This window comes from Lactuca serriola, chromosome 9 (assembly GCF_051521515.1).
Source record: "Lactuca serriola cultivar US96UC23 chromosome 9, Lser_US96UC23_V15, whole genome shotgun sequence".
Lineage (NCBI taxonomy): Eukaryota > Viridiplantae > Streptophyta > Magnoliopsida > Asterales > Asteraceae > Lactuca > Lactuca serriola.
The window spans coordinates 61,836,210-61,857,696 of NC_136416.1; the positions used below are offsets into that span (position 1 = coordinate 61,836,210).

The 21,487-nt window shown below is 40.1% G+C and overlaps 2 protein-coding genes across 2 annotated transcripts; both read left to right on the forward strand.

The window, feature by feature from the left end:
• Positions 1–7,203: 7,203 nt before the first annotated feature.
• On the forward strand, positions 7,204–19,358 carry LOC145075756 (uncharacterized). The gene is made up of 3 exons (XM_079021881.1): positions 7,204–7,385; positions 18,122–18,440; positions 18,592–19,358. Exons 1-3 carry the CDS (start codon positions 7,204–7,206, stop codon positions 19,270–19,272), a joined length of 1,182 nt encoding a protein of 393 aa, XP_078878007.1. The 3' UTR covers positions 19,273–19,358.
• Positions 19,359–19,647: 289 nt separating this feature from the next.
• LOC145075757 (uncharacterized) lies at positions 19,648–20,786 on the forward strand. The gene is made up of 2 exons (XM_079021882.1): positions 19,648–20,251; positions 20,323–20,786. The coding sequence occupies exons 1-2, from the start codon at positions 19,648–19,650 to the stop codon at positions 20,784–20,786; spliced, it is 1,068 nt and encodes a 355-aa protein (XP_078878008.1).
• Positions 20,787–21,487: the final 701 nt, after the last annotated feature.

The following is a 21,487-nucleotide window of genomic DNA, read 5'->3' on the forward strand; positions in this document are numbered from 1 at the left end:
AATCGACTGTATAGTAAGGGTCAAGAAGGGACTCAACGAGTTGTTCTTGGAACTCGGCGAGTTGGTGTGTAATGACCACTAAATCCTTTATGTGGTTAGACCAGTGGTTCGAGAAGGAAGTCCCGTAAATGTTTAGACTCGTAAAGGGACCTAGGAATCATGGGAATCGACGAGTGTATGACCAAACTCGGCGAGTCCAAGGCAATCTCCCAACCTTTGAAGATGGACTCGACGAGTTGTTCTACAACTCGGCGAATCATAGACTGGACACGTTCTTGAGGGAGATGAACTCGCCAAGTTGAAGGAAGAACTCAGTGAGTCGGATGGAGATGGTCCCGATGGTTTGAATGTAGGAAACTCGACGAGTTCTCACTAAACTCGACAATTGGTGTCGAGGTTGTATCAGATTAGTGGAGTATGGACTCGGTGAGTTGGCGGGCCAACTCGGCGAGTCAGGTCAACTGGATGTTGACTTTGACCAAGGTTGACTTTGACTAGTTATGGTATTGACCCTGGTTAGGGTTGCATGTTCTGTTTGATGACTTGAGAATTGTCGTGTAGGGATTAAGGAGTCGAGGAAAGTCGATCTTCGCGCAGAGGATGGTTCAGACACTACACGACATCGAGGTGAGTTACCTTCCAGTACGGGTGGGTCTAAGGCCACAATGCCGGCCCACCATCAGGGGTATTTGGTGGATAATTGTCTCTGTGATAATTATCTTGGTGTGCTTATGTGATGTGGTCAGGAAATATGCCTGCAATGTGTATGTTAGAGGTGGTAGTAGGGAATAGTTTTTCCCTGACATTGGTCGTTAGGATCGAGGGGTAGGTCAGTACCCAAATATGCCTGACTGTATGATTAGATCTTTATATTGTATGATAGCAGTAAGGGGTGAAATAGTCCCCGGTTACTGGTTGAAAGATACCAATGACATATACCGGTTGAAAGATACCGATGGCGATTACCGGTTGAAAGATATTGATGGCAGATACCGGTTGAAAGATACCGATGGCAGATACCGGTTGAAAGACACCGATGATATGATATTGTATGTGGTATGATGGGGGAACTCACTAAGCTTTGTGCTTACAGTTTTGGTTTTGGTTTCAGGTACCTCTTCGTCGAAAGGGAAGGAGTAGGCGGTATAGCAGCGCATCACACACACACATGGTTTCCGCATTGGGTTTCTAGGATTGTACTATGATTTTCAGTACTTTTGATGTCATGGGTTAAGACACGACATTATGATTTTGTAATGTGTTGTTTTATTGACAATGTTTTGGTAAAACGTTTTATAATATATTAATTCAAAAATGAAAATTTTGGTCTCGAAATGTGGGATGTTACAAGTTGGTATCAGAGCCCTGGTTTGAGGGATTCAGACACACCCTCGGGGGTGTCTGGACTCAAACCGAGGGACTAAAAGTTTTTTTCATGGAAAACAATTTCTAAAATTTAGAGTTAAGGAATTTGGAGAAAAGACAAGGTGTGTGATGCGTACGACCGGCCGAGCTCAAGTAGGTTTTCCCCAAGATACCCATACTGTTATGTTATGTGTATGATTCATGATTTTGAGAACTGCATGCTAGATTAGGGCTAGGGATCTAGAAGGATGCCTTGTATTCCTGTTATATGATTCTGAGAACTGTATGCTAGAGTAGGGCTAAGGATCTAGATGATGCCTTGAACGCCTGCTGTATGAGCTATATGGTAGGACTGTTTAGATAGCGGTAGGATAGCCGATTAGGTTATGCCTGACGTGGTTACTCGATGCACGAATGCTCCTTGCTTTATGCTTAAGGGGTCCTGGCTGACTTTAGCTAACTAGTGAATGGATATGTAACAGTATTCGCAAGCCAGTTAGGGAAGGGAAGCAGGGACTCCTAGTGCAGTTGATGGCGGAGAGTAGGTCGGAGAGTGACCTAGGAAGGCCTAGGATGAGATTAGTGGGAAAGGGTATCGGTAAAGGGACTTGGTGAAGTCAAAGAAACCCTTGAGGAAAGTACGGATAGATGTGGAAGGTAGTATGGGCCCGTACTACTGTAAGCAGAGGACCCATACTCGAGTCAAGGAGGGTCGAGATGGAACCACAAAACCAAGAGAGTGTGTGAGACCTCTCAGGGGTATGAATGATCCTGACGTTTACATGTTTATTTTCAGTATGGTGGTCACGCGACATGGAGCAGGAGGATCAGGTTTAGGGTCAGGGTCAAGATCAGGCTCAGGTGCAGGATCTGAGCAGGTTGATGATGGGCTACACGAGTTCATCGCGTATGAGATCACGAGAGGTATCCTTGATGCGACCCCGATCATTTTCGGGTCGATCAAAGAGGGGATTGTTAAGCTGATGGAGGATCGCCACAGGGCATTCAGGAGTGATCTGGCGTCTAGCCAGACGGGTACGCGTACACTATCCTTCAAGGACTTCCGAGGGAGTGGTGTGTCAGACTTCCATGGGGGGAAGGACCCCATTGTTGCTAGGAGATAGATCATAGACATCGAGTCTACGCAGTTGACGAGCTTCTGTCCGGAAGGGTCGAAGGTCCGTTTTGCTGCAGGTTGTTTGAGGGATCGAGCCAGAGATTGGTGGGAGTTAGTTGGTGATTCGTTGAGAGGCCCAACTATTGAGGCTATGACTTGGTCATATTTTGTGACCCGATTCAGGGCTGAGTTTACACAAGTTATGGAGCTTCAACAGCTGGCCATAGAGTTTTTGGATATGAGACAGACTGCAAAGACTGTGGTGGAGATCACCGCCAAGTTCCGGGAGAGGGCGTTGTTGGTACCCCAGTACGTGGGGGATGAGGAGATACGGAAGACCCGCTATCATGATATGTTGAGAGCTGACATTCGGGAGCATGTCAGCTATTCGGCTTGCCCGACCCTAGAGTACATGATTGACAGGGTGCGGGAGAGGGAGATTGATTAAGAGCACCTCAGGAAGAGGAAGTTAGAGACTACACAGGTTGCGGGGGTTTCGGGGAAGAAACCCAATGGATTTGACGCGAGGTCGAAGGTCCAGCAGGGGCGGGACCGCTGTGGAAAGTGCGGTTGGTCACATGAGGGAGTTTTCCGCACTGGGCTGGGTTCCGGCTGCTATAAGTGCGGCCAGATTGGACATTTTGGCAGGGATTGTAATGCCCCTGCTCCCACGGTTCAGATATCAGACCTGATTTGCTTTCATTGCAATTAGAGGGGGCATAAATAGGCCAACTGCCCTAGATTGACGGCAGCGACCGCAACAGCGGCAGTGGCGTCGCCGACCGCAGCGACGACACGGGTGACGGATGGCTGGAAGGCTAAGGTAGAGGCTCCAGTGGTGCGGTGCCGAACATTTCAGTTGACAGTTGAGGAGGCACACGCTGCACCTGATGTGGTGACGGGTATAATTTATTATCTTTACTCTTTATGTTATGACGTTATGATCTTGATATATGTATGCTCGATATAGGGTCGTTCCATGTGAACAGTATCCCAGTTCAGGTATTGTTTGATTCGGGTGCTACCTGATCGTTTGTCTCTCTTGCTCTTAGCAAGAAGTTTCCTGAGTCTTCGGGCATGCTGGATTGCCCTTTAGAGGTCGAGATTGCGGACGATCGGTCAGTGCGAGCATTAGAGTTCTACTGAGATTGTGTTTTGAGGCTGATCGAGGAGCGTTACCTGGTGGACCTGGTTCCCATACCGTTTTAGGGAAACAAGGTTATTATTGGTATGGATTGGCTAAGCCCTAACGGGGCAGTGATTGACTGTGCGCAACAGTTGGTGTGGATCAGGACCCCGAGTGGGGGGAGAGCTGGTGGTTCAGGGCGAGAGGCCATAGTGAGGACCGACTCTATGTTCAGCAGCGAGAGCCATGTGCTACTTTCAGTAGGGTTGCGTAGGATTTGTCGCCTATGTTATGGATACTTGGGAGGCGGGTAAGGCCACGGTGGGTAATGTGCCCGTGGTATGAGAGTTTGCGGATGTATTTCCTTAGGAGTTGCCTGGGATACCTCCGGAGAGGCAGGTAGAGTTCAGGATTGACCTAGTCCCCGGTGCGACTCTGATAGCCACGATACCATATCGGTTGGCTCCTCCTAAGATGTAGGAGTTGTCTACGCAGCTGTAGGAGCTGTTAGACAAGGGATTCATTAGACCGAGTGTAACATCCCGTTAAATAAATTTATAATATTTAGCGGGGTGGGGGTGTCAGGGAGCCAACTAATGTAATTTTGGATTTTTAGGGTTAATGTGTAAGTTCATGATTTAATTTGTAAAGATTCCTGTGGGCAGGGGCTATTTGGTAAGTTTTGGACCTTATTTGTAATGAATTTATGGAATTAGGGGCTGCATGGTAACTATTGGGATTTAATTTGAAAAGAATTATGGAAGTATTGGCTAAAAAGGTAAATATTGGGTTAAAGTTGAAGAAGATTTGGTGGGGAGGGGCTGGTATTGTAAAAATCGCAAATTGTTTGAAGAAAGTCACGGGGTATACCCGGTGCTCCCTCCCAGTGTCTAACCCTAAACCTATCAAGAGCATTCAACCGCCATGGGAGACGTCCCAGCTGCCACCCTCCATGTTCGTTCGCCATTTCGATCAGACCAACCGTTGCCGCCGCTAATTTGCCTCCAGGACGCCATCGAGGCTGCTGGACGACGCGGAATTGCTGGGCGTCGCATGCTCGCTGGAGCTGTGAAGCGTGATCGTGGCTTCCGTTCGTCGGGAAGAACTCAGCCCAGTTCCCTGCTGTGATTGCTTCCTTCCTCTCCGCCTATTTCATCACTGTGCCGCCGTCACCGTCTCTATTCCAAGCAGCAGCCATAGTGAATCTTCTTATTTTCCTCCGACTGCCTTGGGCAGCTGCAAAAGTGGTCGTGGGAAGGTACGTTTTTCAGTGTTCTATCATGATCTATATTGCTGGGTGGTGTTATGGTGTTGTTAGCGAACTTCTGGACAGGAAAAATCCACCACCACCACCAGGTGGTGGCTGCCATCTATTTTGCTTCCTACTGCTTTACGCCGCCACCAGCCCCCATGAGAGGTGGCTGTGGGTGTGTTTTTGAGATTGTGCTTGGGTGAAATTGTTGTTCTCGGTAATTTTGAGGGCGAATAGTGGTATGTGTGGTCGGAAAACCCCCCACCACCACCGTGAGGTGGTGACCGCCGCTATGAGCCGCCACTGACCACCACTACCTAAGGTGGTAGTGGGTGGTGCTTAGCATAGTGAACCCTAATTAGCCCAAATCTTTGATCTGGACCAGTTGGATAGTGATTGGGCTAGAAATCCTAATTAGGGTTTAGAAAACCCTAATTGTTGGGTTTGTTGGTCGGGCCTTTTGGGACCCGCATTTGGACCAGTGGACTGAAGATAAAACTCAAGACAATTCTATTATATGATATCTTAGTGGAATAATGGACTTAATAGGTTAAGACCTTAATGGGTAAGTGAGAAACACTTAACCCTAATCATCATTTTATGTGAAAACCCTAATTTTTCTTGGGCCTTGTGTTGGGCTTTCCTATTGGGGTTGGTGTTTGGGTCATTGATGGGCCATCCAAGAGCAGTCATGTGAACTAGAATATTTAGATGGGCTTTAGAGTAAGGCCCATATGAGGGTTTGGGCCTAATTTGGAAAATTGGGCCATGATTGGGCCTTGGTGGGCCTAATGGACTTGAGATATTTATGGACCGGATTGGTGGACTATATTTAGACCTTTTAAGGTTGTTCTTAGAACCTAATGGGGTTATTTGTGGGTTTGACTTAGTGATAGAAGCCAGAGTGTAGCAGCAGCATGTATAGGATATGTTCGCCATTCGAGGTGAGTTTTCTCACTATACTTATCTGTGTTGTAATTTGTGTGTGACCGGAGGGTCTTATTCTTGTTGATGAACAGAGGGTCTTATTTGCACTATTGACCGGAGGGTCTTAGTATATTATTGACCAGAGGGTCTCAGTACATATAGACCGGAGGGTCTTAATACACTATCGACCGGAGGGTCTTATTTGTTTATTATGTGTTATGTGTTATGGTGCATACTCTCTTCGTGACTTATGCTGTTATGGTAATATGTGTATATATTGATCTTATGTGTTTATTTGAGTACTGCGATATCCTGCGTTATGTCTATGTGAATCATGTTGTGTATTTATTATGAGCTTATAGAGTTAGGACTGGAGGGTCCACAGAGCTAGGACCAGAGGGTCCACAGAGTTAGGGTCGGAGGGTCCACAGAGTTAGGACCGGAGGGTCCATTAGAGTTGTGGGACTGGAGGGTCCCACTGAGACACATTGACCGGACGGTGTTTTAGAGTTATAGCCTCGAGTGGCTAGTGTGTATTTGTGGTATTTTGAGGAACTCACTAAGCTTTGTGCTTACTGTGTTATGTGTTATATGTTTCAGGTACTTCTCAGGATCATGGGAAGGTGCCGGTTTGATTGTACACACGAGATAAAGAGTTATCTTTATTTGGATCCTGGATTATTAATCAAACAACTATGGAACTGTGTTTTGTTAAATTGATAATTGGGATTTTTGTGAAATACGTTATGAGAATTTTTGTAATTTAAAAATGAAAAATTTGGTTAGAAAATTTACGGTGTTACACCGAGCAGTTCACCCTGGGGAGCCCCGATTCTGTTTGTGAAGAAGAAGGACAGGTCGTATCGGATGTGTATAGACTATAAAGAGTTGAATAAGGTAACAGTGAAGAACCATTACCCACTCCCGAGGATTGATGACCTCTTTGACCAGCTACAGGGAGCATCTTGGTTCTCCAAGATTGATGTGCGTTCAGGACATCATCAGATGAGGGTCAGAGAGGAGGATATGTAGAAGACTGCGTTCTGGACATGCTATGGCCACTATGAGTTCATGGTGATGCCTTTCGGGCTCAACAATGCTCTTGTCGCATTCATGGATCTCATGAACCGCGTGTGCAGACTGATGTTGGATCGGTCTGTGATAGTTTTTTCTTCGAAGGTGCAAGCAGCGAACTTGAACTTGCTCCCTGCTGGGCAGGAGCAGATCTCGAAGATTGACTCCGTCTTTTCGAACCACTGTGAGAGGGAAATGACTCCGCCAGTCCCTTTAAAGGACTTTGGCTTGCAATTGGTGAAGTCCTTGTAGGAGCACTCTCTCGAGCGCACTAGGAGTTCACCTTGAGTAGAATTAACAGGTGTTCCACCTCCGCTGGCACCGGTAGAATGATATTGAGCCATGGCTGTTGCCACAGCCACAGCTACTGCAGCATTTAGAGCTGACGTATCAATTTGTGGAGGAGTTGGTGGTATTGGAGTTGGAGTAATCGGAGGATCACGCCTTGCCGACTTACGAGGAGGCATCTTTCAACTATATGTTTATAAAGATGAACATGATAGGAAGAATCAATTGAAAGCACAGTGAGAGTGATCCATGGGCTAAATCACCATAGTCCAACAGTTGAATGAGTGTATGTTTTGAAATGGAGACACAATAGGAGTGTAGAGAGACACAAGAGTACAACTTTTCTAACAGGTTAGATATCTGTCAATATTACTGGTATTATTGATGTAACAAGTTCATGAAAAATGACCTAAAAGTAGGTCTTACATCAAACCAAGATGGGGAAATTTTGATAGAAGTACGACCTAATCAAGACTTGACAGATCCAAAGTCTTTACAAAATAGGAAAATTAAACTAGAGTTTCTACATAACTAAGTTATATCCAAAAGAGAGAATTGAGTAGGCTCTATCTACGACGAGAACCACTAGAATGAGCCCTTGACTCTGACAGGCGGTGTTCCATGTCTCTCATGCGCCTTTCAGTAATTTCCTGACGAGCTCGAAGTTCTCTGACTTCAGCTTGGGATGTAGCTAGCTGTTGCTACAGAGCTTCATTGGTTCTCCTAGACCTTTCCATAGCTGAGATGGCGAATGTGGACCATGTTAACGCCCAAATTGGCATCAATTTCCATGTCTCGGTCGATGGCTGCACGACCTTGCTAGACGTTCCGAGCTATCCTACGGACTATGATGGGCAGGACTCGGTCAGCTGAACCAACCTCGCTTAGGTTGTAAAAGCTTCGGTCCCCATTGTAGGGTAAGGCCTGACCCTGCTTATCACTCCAGTGGTTCAAGTTTGTTGCCTACAAGGGTGTGGGACCTTGAAACGCGGGTCGGGGGTTGAGATTTGGGGCTTGACCCTCTTGGGGTAGGTTGTTGACTTCAGGCTCGGAGTCGGAACCATCAGAAAAGCCTTCTGTGAGGTTATCGTCCAAAGGGATTTGATGGTCATCTTCCGGCTCATAATCAATCCATCCAGCATTGCCTTGATTTGGGAAGTACGGGTCACCGGGAGGATGGAATCCAGCCATGATATCTACGCGAGAAAAGGGATATAAGAATCTTATATAAATAGACGTACTACTTAAGATAATTATAATATGATCTTTATCGGTTACTTCGATACTTGCATAACGCATACCAGTTATATGTATTTAAAACAGGATAGACTTTCGAATAAGTGACCCTAACTCTAAACCCACAACCAAACAAGGAACATGGAGTAAAGAAAAGATCACAGATTCTAAGTCTATGACATCCTAGTTACATATAACCTTAGTGTATCCACTTAGCAACTATTGACCTCCTAATAAAGACCTTTTTAGTTCTCAGATAAGAATTATTGTAACACAAAATACTCCTATATTATTTTAGAATTATGTTTTGTTCTAAGGTTTTCATTGTAGTAGTGTTGGTGAGTTTTTAGATTTGTTGCCATATCACAATCAATCTTGGGCATATGCTAATCACTTCTCAGACCAGCATAGTTGATCAGGCTATGCCACTCCCAGAACTAACCATATATCCCCGAGCTTACTTGTGATATTCAACAATCGTAATACTTTCGTTCTGTCCTAGTGACACTGATTTTAGTATGAATGCAGGTTTGTATACTAAGTTAAATATTTTATTATTTAAAAGTATAAACTCTTGGTCAGAGTATTTTAATCCCATTATGTTTATAGTTAGTATATCTTTTATGGGTTGATATACTCGATTCACTATAAACAATGCTTCGATACCAATCTGTCACACCCCAAAACCGGAACGGCGGAAACGTTATGGGGCGGAGGACTTCATGTACAGTATCACAACACAGAAATAAAGTAAACAAGCAAACAACATCATCCATTGCATTAATAATATATCTTAATACAATTATGTTTGTACAGTTTATAAGACACCAAAAATAATGAATCAAAATAAAAGATGAGTCTTGAAAGTGTTCCATCTTCTCAAAAGATGGCCTCGGTACCTGTCTACTGACGACCTGAGAATACAAGTGATTTTCAAAGAGTTTATCAGCTTTAAAGTTGGTGAGTTCATAAGCATTTTAGTGTCATTGTTTTTATGTAAATGTTTGTAAGCGTTTGAAAGTATGAGTTTGTAAATGTTTGTAGTAATTGTTTGTATCTCTTAGAAAATCCTATATTTTCAACTAAAAGTAGCCTTCTACCAAGGCATCAAGTGTGTTGTGTGTTTGTTCATTATAAGAGTGAGTATTCTTCCCAAATGTTACTATCATTAATAAAATATAGTTTGTACATTATTGTTTATGTGAAGATCACAAAGTAAATGTAATGGGGAAAATAATGAAGTACTGTAGTTTTATGTTATAGTAACTACTGCTGTACTAACTACCTTAAACCAACTGTTAATTAAGGTATAACATGATATAATTTGTAACCACACTTGATCGACCTAGTAAAACACGACGCACGAAGACGTCGAAATGGTATGACATTCATCACTCGAAGACCTACGGGTCCCACTGTAGCTAGCAGCAAGGTGAAGGACGGTCAGTCCAATATATATCTATACACGAATCCATGCTCTCCCTTCAGAAGACTCTGGTTACATGACGAGCCATGACAAATGCCATGCCCCGAAGTAGTGCCTCACATTTATGTTATAGTGTGTATGTATTGTATGTACTAGTGTAGTGTATGTCCTATCTGATTCTCATCATAGTACGTTCTATTGTATATTATATAGTGTGTATGAATAGTATGTACTAGTGTATGATCCCTCTTTATAGTGTATAGTATGTTTCGACTCATGTATGAACTGACTCTTTGTATGTTTCATTGTACTAGAAACTAGCAAGTAGTATAACCCTAAACTATACCTATTATAGCTTACTAGAACTGTTGTTTGAATGACTTAGCAAGCTTATGCACCTTTGCTACCCAAAGGTGTTGGAACTGAAGTAAAAGCTTTATATCCATACATATATACATAATATATAACTAAGGATCAAACGACACTCGGACAAACAACAGAGTACTCTAACTCCACAACCAAACAAGGAACATGAATTAAAGCGAGTTATCAGTCCTAAGTCCTTCAAACCTTACTTATTTATATATGTACCGGACATTGTTTTGATAATATATCAGTTTAAAGAATTGAAAGTAATGGTTTGGTAATTAAGAACAAGTTTTATAATAAGTTTAACGTGTAAAAGAGTTTGATAATCATTTTGAAGTAGATTTGTTGAAAAAACAGTTAGAAGTATAGTAAATCCACATGTTTGATAGTTATAAATCACATGTGATTGATATTATAACTAAAGTGATTCAACTTGTATTCCCCCCCCCCCATAAAAGCATTTAAAAACATTTAAAAGGTTAATTAAGGGGTATGAACTCACTTGTAGTGAGTGATGCGATTGTAAGATCGGTTTAGGAAGTTGAGTGTCAACTGCGGACTTGAGCACAAACAAATCCTATCAACCATATAATGACATATGTATGTATACAATTAGTGTTGGTAACAACTAATTATTGAATTGGGCCCACCTTAGGGACTAGTAAACACTTATATTGAAGTGTTAAAACCATATATGATTGTATATAAGGGGTATATGGCTATACAAGGGAGTGTATGGTCAAAATACACCATTTGGGTGTGTGTGTGCGGACATGGTGTGTGTGTGGCCGTACACACCCCATGAAGTGTGTCAAAACATATTTTTAAGGCCTTAGGACTCATCTAGGAAGGTTTCTACTTCATGTTCTAGCCTTATATGGAGTTTATTGCTATTTTAGGACCTAAAAGAGGTGTGTATGGTTGCACATGGTGTGTGCGGCCGTACACTCCTGGAGATTATGAGAAATGGCGTTTTTCCTACATATCTTCAAGTGTTCTTGGCATATAACAAGCTATGATAAGTGTATGCATGATTTAGAGGCTTAGAAGTATGGTTAAACTCCAAAAAGTTTAGTATGTGTTCTTGGTGTTTTTGAAGATCTAACACCAAAAATGTGTTTTTCATGGACCAAAGTATGGAAGAAGGCTAGATAAGTTCAAGTATCAACTAATCAAAGGAAGGATTACTTACTTTTATGAAGATCAAGATGAAGATTTGGATGGCACTTGAGAGAGAAACGTGTTCCAACTTTGAAGGAGTGGGAAAAGTGTTAAAAAATGACTAAGGGTAGCATTTATAGGTGGGGGTGTGTGGTTGGAATGGATGTGCAGCAGCACACACTTGTGTGTGGCCGTACACTCAAGTGTGCGGCCGCACACTCCATGTGTTGGAGTGTTTGGCCCGAGTGTGCTTGATATGCATCGTGTTATCCCATTTCTAGGCTCCTATCTTAGTTGTACTAGGTTTAGAACACTCAAATAGACCTTAAACCATGTTAAAAAGATAGCAAAACGAGTCTAACTTTTATTACATTGGTCTATTGTACAAGATAGAAATTTCGGGTTGTCACACTAAGTATGGTGTATCCTTTGAGTACTTGATGCTCTGTATGGCAAACTATACTACCTATTGAATATGTTACTTCCCACATTTTCAAACAAAAAATTTCATTTTTATTTATTAAATATTCATTTACATCAGAGTATAATGCGAAAAACATGATTGCGAATGCGCATGAGTACAGTCGAACCTTTCCCTACTCACAAACCAATCAATTGCCTAAAAAATATTTATAACAACTGGGTAAGCGCAAGGCTTAGTGAGTTCCCAAAATATACCATATACAATAATACACATACATGCATACAAATAATATATGTATTTTAGACTTACGACCTACACCCCATTTTGTTTTCAACACGTGTCTACGTATACTTACAACCTACGTGCCATTTGATTAATACGTATCAATGTGTACTTACGACCTACGTGCCATTTCGTTAACACGTGGGCATGTAGGCTCCTGACCTCTTTGTCGTTCCGCCATCATCCCCTAACTAATTTGAAACAACTTATAAGCATATCAACAATCAGGCACATAGATACTACATATTCGGCTCTACAGACACATATAAAACTATACTACGAGCTCTACACTGCTAGTTCATATATCCTAACATACATGGATACATACTGGAATACATAGTATAGTGAGATGAACTCAACTAGACAGTTACTTAGACGATTGACAAGATCTGGGTGATCCGATTGGTGATCCAACAGACGGGTGACATGCCTAACGAGTATTAAACTATAATACTATAACTTATTAATTTCTACAACGATATGGAAATGTAGATTTTGTAAATTCTGTAACTTCTTTATACGAACTCCGTTTTAACGTTGTTTATGTCCTCATGAAGCTATTAACGAGATCTACAACTTTCCTTTAGACCCCAACAACTAATTCCTACTTTATTTTTCGTCCATATTTTTATATAATTAAATGATTTTGATAATCATTTTGGTAATTAAGAACAAGTTTTATAATAAGTTTAACGTGTAAAAGAGTTTGATAATCATTTTGAAGTAGATTTGTTGAAAAAACAGTTAGAAGTATAGTAAATCCACATGTTTGATAGTTATAAATCACATGTGATTGATATTATAACTAAAGTGATTCAACTTGTATTCCCCCCCCCCCCCCCCATAAAAGCATTTAAAAACATTTAAAAGGTTAATTAAGGGGTATGAACTCACTTGTAGTGAGTGATGCGATTGTAAGATCGGTTTAGGAAGTTGAGTGTCAACTGCGGACTTGAGCACAAACAAATCCTATCAACCATATAATGACATATGTATGTATACAAACCATTACTTTCGTATAACTCTCTCGTATGGACTCCATTTTTGGAATTCTTTTTCTTAAAATTCCTATCTTAAAGAGTACTATGATTTTCCCTTTGGTGACTTTAGCTAAAGTTCAACCATTTTCTTCGTAGCTTTTTCACGTCACACATTCCTTGACAACGACTGACTTTTATATCTTATAAAAATCATATCTAATTCATACGGAATCGGATTTCTATGACAGTTATATTTTTGGGATCGGGATGACGGGTACTTTCTAAATATATAATAATATATATGTTTTGGCATACCCATTTTTACGATTTATAGACGATTCAATTTATTTTTCCTATTTTACTTGGCTAAAGAGTAATATATTTCTACTTTGAATTATATAAACATTTGTTTATATTGAACCCTATGGAATGGTAAAAATAGGGTGTTACAAAATTCCCGATCCTCTTCCGCGAGGATAAATCCTACATCCTCGAAGGCACAAACCTATACGTTTCTCTTGACTATCTGAGCTGCACCTGAGAATTTGGCAATTTCCTAAATCCTATCAGACGTTTGGAATGAAAGACTAACCTTTTCCTCAAGAAGAAAAAAACTCATAGCCTATAGGTAATCTACAAGAAGGCTTCCGTCTTCTATTACCTGCATTACGAAACCAAAACTAACAACCTCCAACTACTTGTGTTGCATGTAACATCCCGAGTCCCAGGTATATTATTTAATTAATTTCATTCATTTTGGCAGGGCAACTCGACGAGTTGGGAGCACCAACTCGCCGAGTAGAGAGTGTAATGGCCGCGGGATTTTAGAGTCTACTCGACAAGTCAGAGGACCCTGACTCATACAGTAGGAGCTAGGTGAGAAAACCCTAATTTTCAAGTTTTGTGTCCTATTTAAAGAACCTTAAGCCCTCATTTCCGCCTCCCTTATCACCCTAACCCTTCTGTGAGAGACTCTAATCGTGTGTATGCATTTGTGTGAGAGAGGAGCTAACTTTGGGTGTTTTAGTGCAGATTTGGAAGAAGAGTGAAGAGCATCAAGCCTTGGAACGAGAAGAGGTTTGTGGATCAAGTGTTTCTCTGTGCAAGCTTCAATTTGGAGGTAAAAAGCTACCAATTTGAGCATTTCTTTTGATAGATCTCTTTCTAGGGAGTTAGGGCTTTTCCCCCTTATCTTGTGGTTCTTGAGTTGCTGGAGCTTGCCATGGAGTTGAGACTCCAGATCTGGACAAAAAGAGGTCCCATGAGCTTAAAGATCCAAGCTTTATCAAGCTTTGGGCAAGTCTCCATGCATGAAACCCTTTATGGAGCTTGTTTTGACATTTTGAGCCCTAGATGTCATGCATGAACATAAATCTTGCAGCTTTACATGATAAGTGAACCTTAGAAGGTTAGATCCAGAGTATGAGACATCATTTCTACCTAAAAACATCTGAATGAGAAAATAGACTGAAGGGACTCGACGAGTTGGTGAGCTGACTTGACGAGTCGGTTTGGGTTTTTCCCGAAGAGTCTCGACACGTTGTAACTCGGCGAGTTGACGGGACAACTCGACGAGTTAAGTTGGATTTTCATGACATTTTTGAGTAAACGAGGTAACTCGACGAGTCACATAAATGCACTCGACGAGTTAGGTCAACATGGAATGTTGACTCGAGTGTTGACTTCTGTTGACTTTTAGGGTTTGGTCAAGACATGGATTATGGAGACCATGGAGGGGTAAAATGGTCTTTTACCCTTTCCAAGGTTTAGAGAAAGATTTTAGCTTAACTTATTTAGGTTGAGGTGATAAGTGTTAGTTAGAGATGATCATGACGTGTAGGCGAGGATTAGACCGTTCGAGGGTTACGAGGTGATTCTTCTCACTATACTTACCATGAATGGTGACATTGTGTGACCAAATGGTCTTGTATGATTATATTGAGAGTTGTGATATCCTACATTATGTCTTTGTGATTTATGCTGTGTATTGTTCCGAGCTTTATTGAGATTGGACTGGAGGGTCCAACCCGAATTGTGGGACCGGAGGGTCCCCACTGAGACACATTGACCGGAGGGTCTCTATCGAGATGTAGCCATGAGAGGCTAATGATATGTATGTGGTATTCTGGGGAACTCACTAAGCTTGGTGCTTACCATGTTATTTGATATGTGCTTTAGGTACTTCTCAGGATCACGGGAAGGCGCCGACTTGAATGTACACACGAGATGGAGTTTATGTTTTAGAGGATCCTGGATTATTATTAAAAATTATTGATTTGTGTTTTGTGATAATTTAAACAATCATGGTTTTTGAAAAGTAATAATTTGAAATTATGTGATTTTAAAAATGAAAAAAATTTAGTTGAAAATTTACGGTGTTACACTACAACTCTCCTGGATCTTGACGTCGAAATCGAAAAGTTGAACTTCCCTTTCGTACTTTCTCCCTGAGGATTGGTTCTCCCCCACTTAGCTCCACCATCATCTGCTACTGCTCGTAACTAGCCGAAGTCTAAGTCGGCTTTGCCTATGAGAATTGTAGCTCCTTTTGACTTTGAAGAAACTCATATCTGTCATATCTAATGACCTTCGACATTCTCTTCGAAGTACTACTAATTGTGCCTACTGTAAGGGATCTTTTTGCATGGCACGACCAAAGCATGATAAGCACAATGTTGTCTTAAAACACACTAACACACACATATAACTAATTAGTATATGGGGGTATTCTAACGTATTCGAACTACTTAACAACAATGGTGGTTACTGGATTCACTCCATCATTATCTCCTTAGGTTATGGGGGTTGATATACAATCGATCCACAAGAGGTAGCAACTATAGCTACTAGTTGCTTTGCACCAAAAAAGCTTGCAACTCTTCTGTTGATTATCTTGATTACTTCCTTCTTAAATCTCACGAATAAAGTTGGTACCACGTCGGAAAAAGTTATCAGAACATAACTTACTTACATAAAACAGACTTGATCTTATATGGCCACTTTATATTGAACTTAGAGTCACTCTTCTAGACATCACCATACAATAGGTAATGATGAAAATGAAACGAATTCATAGTGTTAGCCACACTATCTACCTAATTACTAGTGCCTTAGTAACTTTGTGACTCTTCTTGATCCAAGTATGAGTCATATGCTTCAGGTAGTATAGGCCTTTACTACCTTTCACACCTACTCATACTTGTCCCAAAAATTGTCTTGCAGTTTCCAAGTCACTTCCAATACTACATACGTTGACCGCTAATAATTTATATATATATATATATATATATATATATATATATATATATATATATATGTATGTATGTATGTATGTGTCCTGTGAGCACATAAAACAAGTTTTCCTATACTCCAATAGGACTTTGCATCTTTACGGACGCCCAACCTTACAAATATATTGTTGGATTAGATGTTTAAGCCCATAACTATTATTGGTATGTACCCGACCCAAGAGTAGCATGGTCCATTTGGGTTGCATGACATCAGAACAACTGGATAGACAAGTAAGAAAAGGTTATTTGTGATTTATATTAATATATTATAAGTTCTAATATTTTAATATGAAATCATATTATTTGATTAGTATTGATCAAAAATTAATTTGGAATTAATTTTGTAATCAAAAGAGACTTATTAAATATATGAGGATTGATTATGTAAGAGGGTGTTTGTTTTTTCTCTGCAGGTCTGCGTGACCTCTTCTGTCTGCGAGGCGCAGACCACGCGCAGACATAATGGTTTGCAGTCTGTTTGTTTTTCTGAAGTGCGCAGACATAAAAACATCTGCGCGAGGTCTTCACCACACAGATATGGGATAGCATCTTCTAAAGTCTGCAAGTCCTTTAACCTAAAAAAAAAACGCGTCTTTTTTTCTTTTGCTTCCGCCTCCCGTCCTCGTCCAACCCTCCCAGAAAAAACCCTCCATCGTTCGATCGTTCTCCACCTTGCAGCGACCACCACCGTCGCAACCCTCCTCTCCGATCAAAGCCATCAATCGCCGCCTTCCTCTCCGATCCGGCGTCCTCCGATTTTCCGAACTTCATAATCGATTGCAGCAGCCGGCGAACAACAACCCTCGATCGATCGATCGATCATACTCCACCCTGCTCGATCGTCTGCTCGCCGCCGTTAACCACCCTGCTCGCCACCGGCCGGAGAGCGTCGCCCCCCCAGCTACACCGGAGACTTCGATCGCACAGGTTCGTTTTTTTTTTTTTTTTTTTTTCCTGCTGTGAGCTACACGTTTCTGTTTTTATTTTTTCCTGCTGTGAGCTACACGTTTCTGTTATTTGAGCCTCATCTTATTCAAATTTAAAATGATGTATTGATCAAGATTCCACAACAATCTGTTGTAGTAATTGAACAGGTAGAATAAAAAGCCTCAAAAGATTGTTGTCAACTAAATTGTGTAAAATAAAAACATTTGTAATGAAAGTAATTTATCTTTGAATGTGAAATTGGATTTGATTATGTGTTTGTGCTTCAATTAGCAATTGAACCTAGATTGTTGTGATGTGTTTGTGCTTCAATTAGCAATAAAAAGCCTCAACTAGATTGTTGTGATGTGTTTGTGCTTCAATTAGCAATTGAACCTAGATTTGATTATGTGTTTGTGCTTCAATTAGCAATAAAAAGCCTCAACTAGATTGTTGTGATGTGTTTGTGCTTAAATATGCAGTAATTCAAAGTTATATATATATATATATATATATATATATATATATATATATATATATATATATATATATATATGATTATTGATTGTGTATATTTATATGATAGTGTATATGTATATGATTGTTGATTTTGTATGTATATTATAGAAAGCATCAAAAAGAGACATAAGTTTTGTTTATTTTATAGAAGTAAAGTTTTTTGTCGTTAAAGTGAAGTTTATTTGATTTATAAAGTTTTTTAGAAAACTTTGAATTAAAACACTCTAATTGAGGTTATTTATAATTGAATAAAAAGTTTCACATTATTGTGATTGAAAATCAAACAAAATTACAAATTTGTCGTGAAAATAAATTTTTTTTCTTGAAATAATGATGTTACTTGTTCACTGTTTATTGTTAGTTGGTTATTAGAGATGGGAGAAAAACAACAATGGACCAATGAGCATTTAAAATGCTTATTGGATACTTGTATTGAAGAAGTAGAGAGTGTTGGTAGAAAAAGATTAAGTTTGCAGAAAGATTCATGGATAAGGCTTGGAAGAGTTCTTAAGGAGAAATTTGGGGTTGAGTTGACTCAAAAACAAATGAAAAACGCATATGACAATCTGAAAGCCAAATACACTGGATGGGTATATTTAAAAAACAAAACCGGTAATATATACAATTCTCAAACAAACACTTTTAATTTAACAGCCGAGGAGTGGGATGATTTTAAGAAGGTACATATACATTAATATACAATAATATATATATATATATATATATATATATATATATATATATATATATATATATATATATATATATATAACATTTATGTTTGAAGTTGCCAAATATTCTTATATTATTTCTTGTTACATTTGGGTTTAGGGGCATCCGAAAGTTGCTTCTTTGAGAACAATTCCACTGCCTTTTCCTGATCTTTGTGCACGTCTTTTTGATGGAAATAGTGCTACTGGTAATTTTAGGAGTTACTCAACCCAATCATCATCAGTAGCTGGCGCATCCTCCTGTCGTGTTCCACCACTTCAGATCACCGCCACCCCTTTTGATGCAATGGATGATGATGGTGCTGACACTCCTCATCATGAGCCACCACCTTCTGCTGCTTCACCTTCTGCAGCTTCACCTTCTGCTGGTTCACCTTCTGCTGCTTCACCTTCTGCTGGTTCACCATATACTGCTACACCATCCGGTAACCCCAACAAAAGGGCTAAACCCTCAACTCCTATAGCTCCTAGTGCCTCACCGTCTGCTTCTTCACCTGATGGAACTTCTGTTACTGCTGACGATTTAGCATTTGAAATGAAGAAAGCTCTACAAAGTTTGACTAAAGGGTATACAATTCCTCAGTGTTTAGAGAAGCTAGAGGTCCTTCAGTTAGGCCCTACAGATCCTTTACGCTTTGTCGCATATCATATTTTTGGAGGAACCATGAACATGAGAGAGATGTGGATGCATTTGCCCAATGTTCCCGAGATATTACGAGGGTGGCTTGAGATGACGGGTACCAGTTTAGGAGTTTTGAAGGATGGGAAGATTGTTCGATGATTTTCTAGTGTTGAAAGTATTTGTTATGTCTTTTTGCCCTTGTTGGAACTACTTTGTTAAATGTTTTTGCCTTTGTTGGAACTATTTTGTTAGGTCTTTTTGCCCTTGTTGGTACTTGAAATATGATTAATGGAATGTTTATTTGATACTTGAAATATGGTTTATGTAATGTTATTTTGGCTTGAAATATGATTAATGGAATGTTTATTTGATACTTGAAATATAGTTTATGTAATGCTTTTTAAAGTTCCACTTTGTTGATTTTAGGTTCATATGGATCACGATCAAAAGTTACTTCTCGTAATTCTAATGTACCTATACATCCGTTATTTTTGGAAGAGGGGTGTGAAACGATTGCGGGATAATGATTCAGAAATGACGGGACACGAATACACATTGGAGTTATTACACCGTAATCGTTTACAATGTGTTGAAGTATTACGCATGTCCCGTGAATCTTTTGTACGACTATGTGCTCATTTTAGAGCAAATTACTCATTAAAGGACAGCAAACATGTATCAGTTGAGGAAAAGATGGCTATGTTTTTGATGATGATCGGACATAATCAACGTTACGTGATTATCAAGCGGAGATTTCAACACTCGAAGCAAACAATTCATAAATTTTTTTATGAAGTGTTGGAAAAAATGATGCTTTTCGCACAAGATGTTATAGTACCAACATCTTTTAATCCGAATCCAAACATTCCAGGACATAATAGGAGGCTACGAAGGGTTTTCAAAGGAGCAGTTGGTGCACTTGATGGCACTTTGATACATGCTGTTGTCCCTGCTAAGAAACAAGACTTATATAGAAGTAGGGGAAAGGGAGATTGCTACCAAAACGTATTGGCAATTTGTGACTTCAATATGATTTTTACATTTGTTGTGACCGGGTGGGAAGGGGTAGCGCATGACTCCAGAATATTATCAGAAGCAGTAGCCGATCCACAAGCATCATTCCCGTTTCCACCACCAGGTAAATTTTTGTTTTTTTTTAAATATTTTTATTTTAATTTGAAAATTGATTAGTGTTTTGCATTTTTTCAGACAAATATTATCTTTGTGATGCCGCGTATGCACACACTCGAGGATTTATGGCCCCTTATCGTAATGTGAGGTATTGGCTTGGAGATTTTCGTCAAAGACGTGCATTGACCAATAAAGAAAAATTTAACCATGGACATGCAAAACTTCGGAATGTCATTGAGCGTGCTTTTGGTGTTTTGAAAGCACGCTTCCCTATATTGAAGAGGATGGCACCATTCCCGTTTGTGACACAAAGAAACATTGCCATGGCATGCTTCGCGCTTCATAATTATATAAGGAAAGAAGGATTGAGTGATGAGTATTTCGCACGATACGATGAACCCAATGTCCCGTTTCGAAATAACAATGTGGCCATTGATGATGATGAAGACGAGATTCCAACACATGGTACTGCAGCAGACCGTGAATATATGACTCAGTTACGTGATGAAATTGCTGATCAGTTGATGCACAATATAGATTGAATTGTTTTAAATGAAATTGTTATTGTAAAACATTTTTTTTATTGTATGACTAATTTAGTTGCATTAATTTTATTTTCAATGTTATAAGACTATTATTATTAAAATTTTGGTGTTGAATAATCATTTTAAGTTTGTAAAATAATTTTATTTAAAATTCAGTTTATTTCAGCAGCCTGCAGACGTTAAAAAACAAACAGTCTTCTTATTGCAGACTGCAGACGTTTGGTCCACCTCTTCTGCTGCAGAGGCTTGCAGATGTGGTCCGCAGACTGCAGACATTTTGGCTTCAGAAAAACAAACAGCACCTAAATCATTCATTCTTATATATGTGGGCTTGTGATCCATTGTTTTTCATGTCGGGCTTAACCCATGTGGTAACCCATGGACACTCCATGGAGGTTAAAACCCATGGATCATGAAGTAAATGGAAAGTCATGCACATTAGAGTTTACATGGTGTAACCCTAATGAGCCACACTATATAAAGGATCCCATGGTTCAGAAATGACACAAGTGGATACACAAAGAGAGGGCAACTGCCGATTTTCATAGGGAGAACCAAAGTAACCTTCTTCTCAAGTTATTCCATCTGTTGGTGGTGTTGTGTGATTCCATTTGAGGCTTCCACACTATTGGGGCTAAGCTCTTAAAGGTTGAAAACTTTAAGCTCCATCATAAGGTATGTCATCTAACTAGACTTTT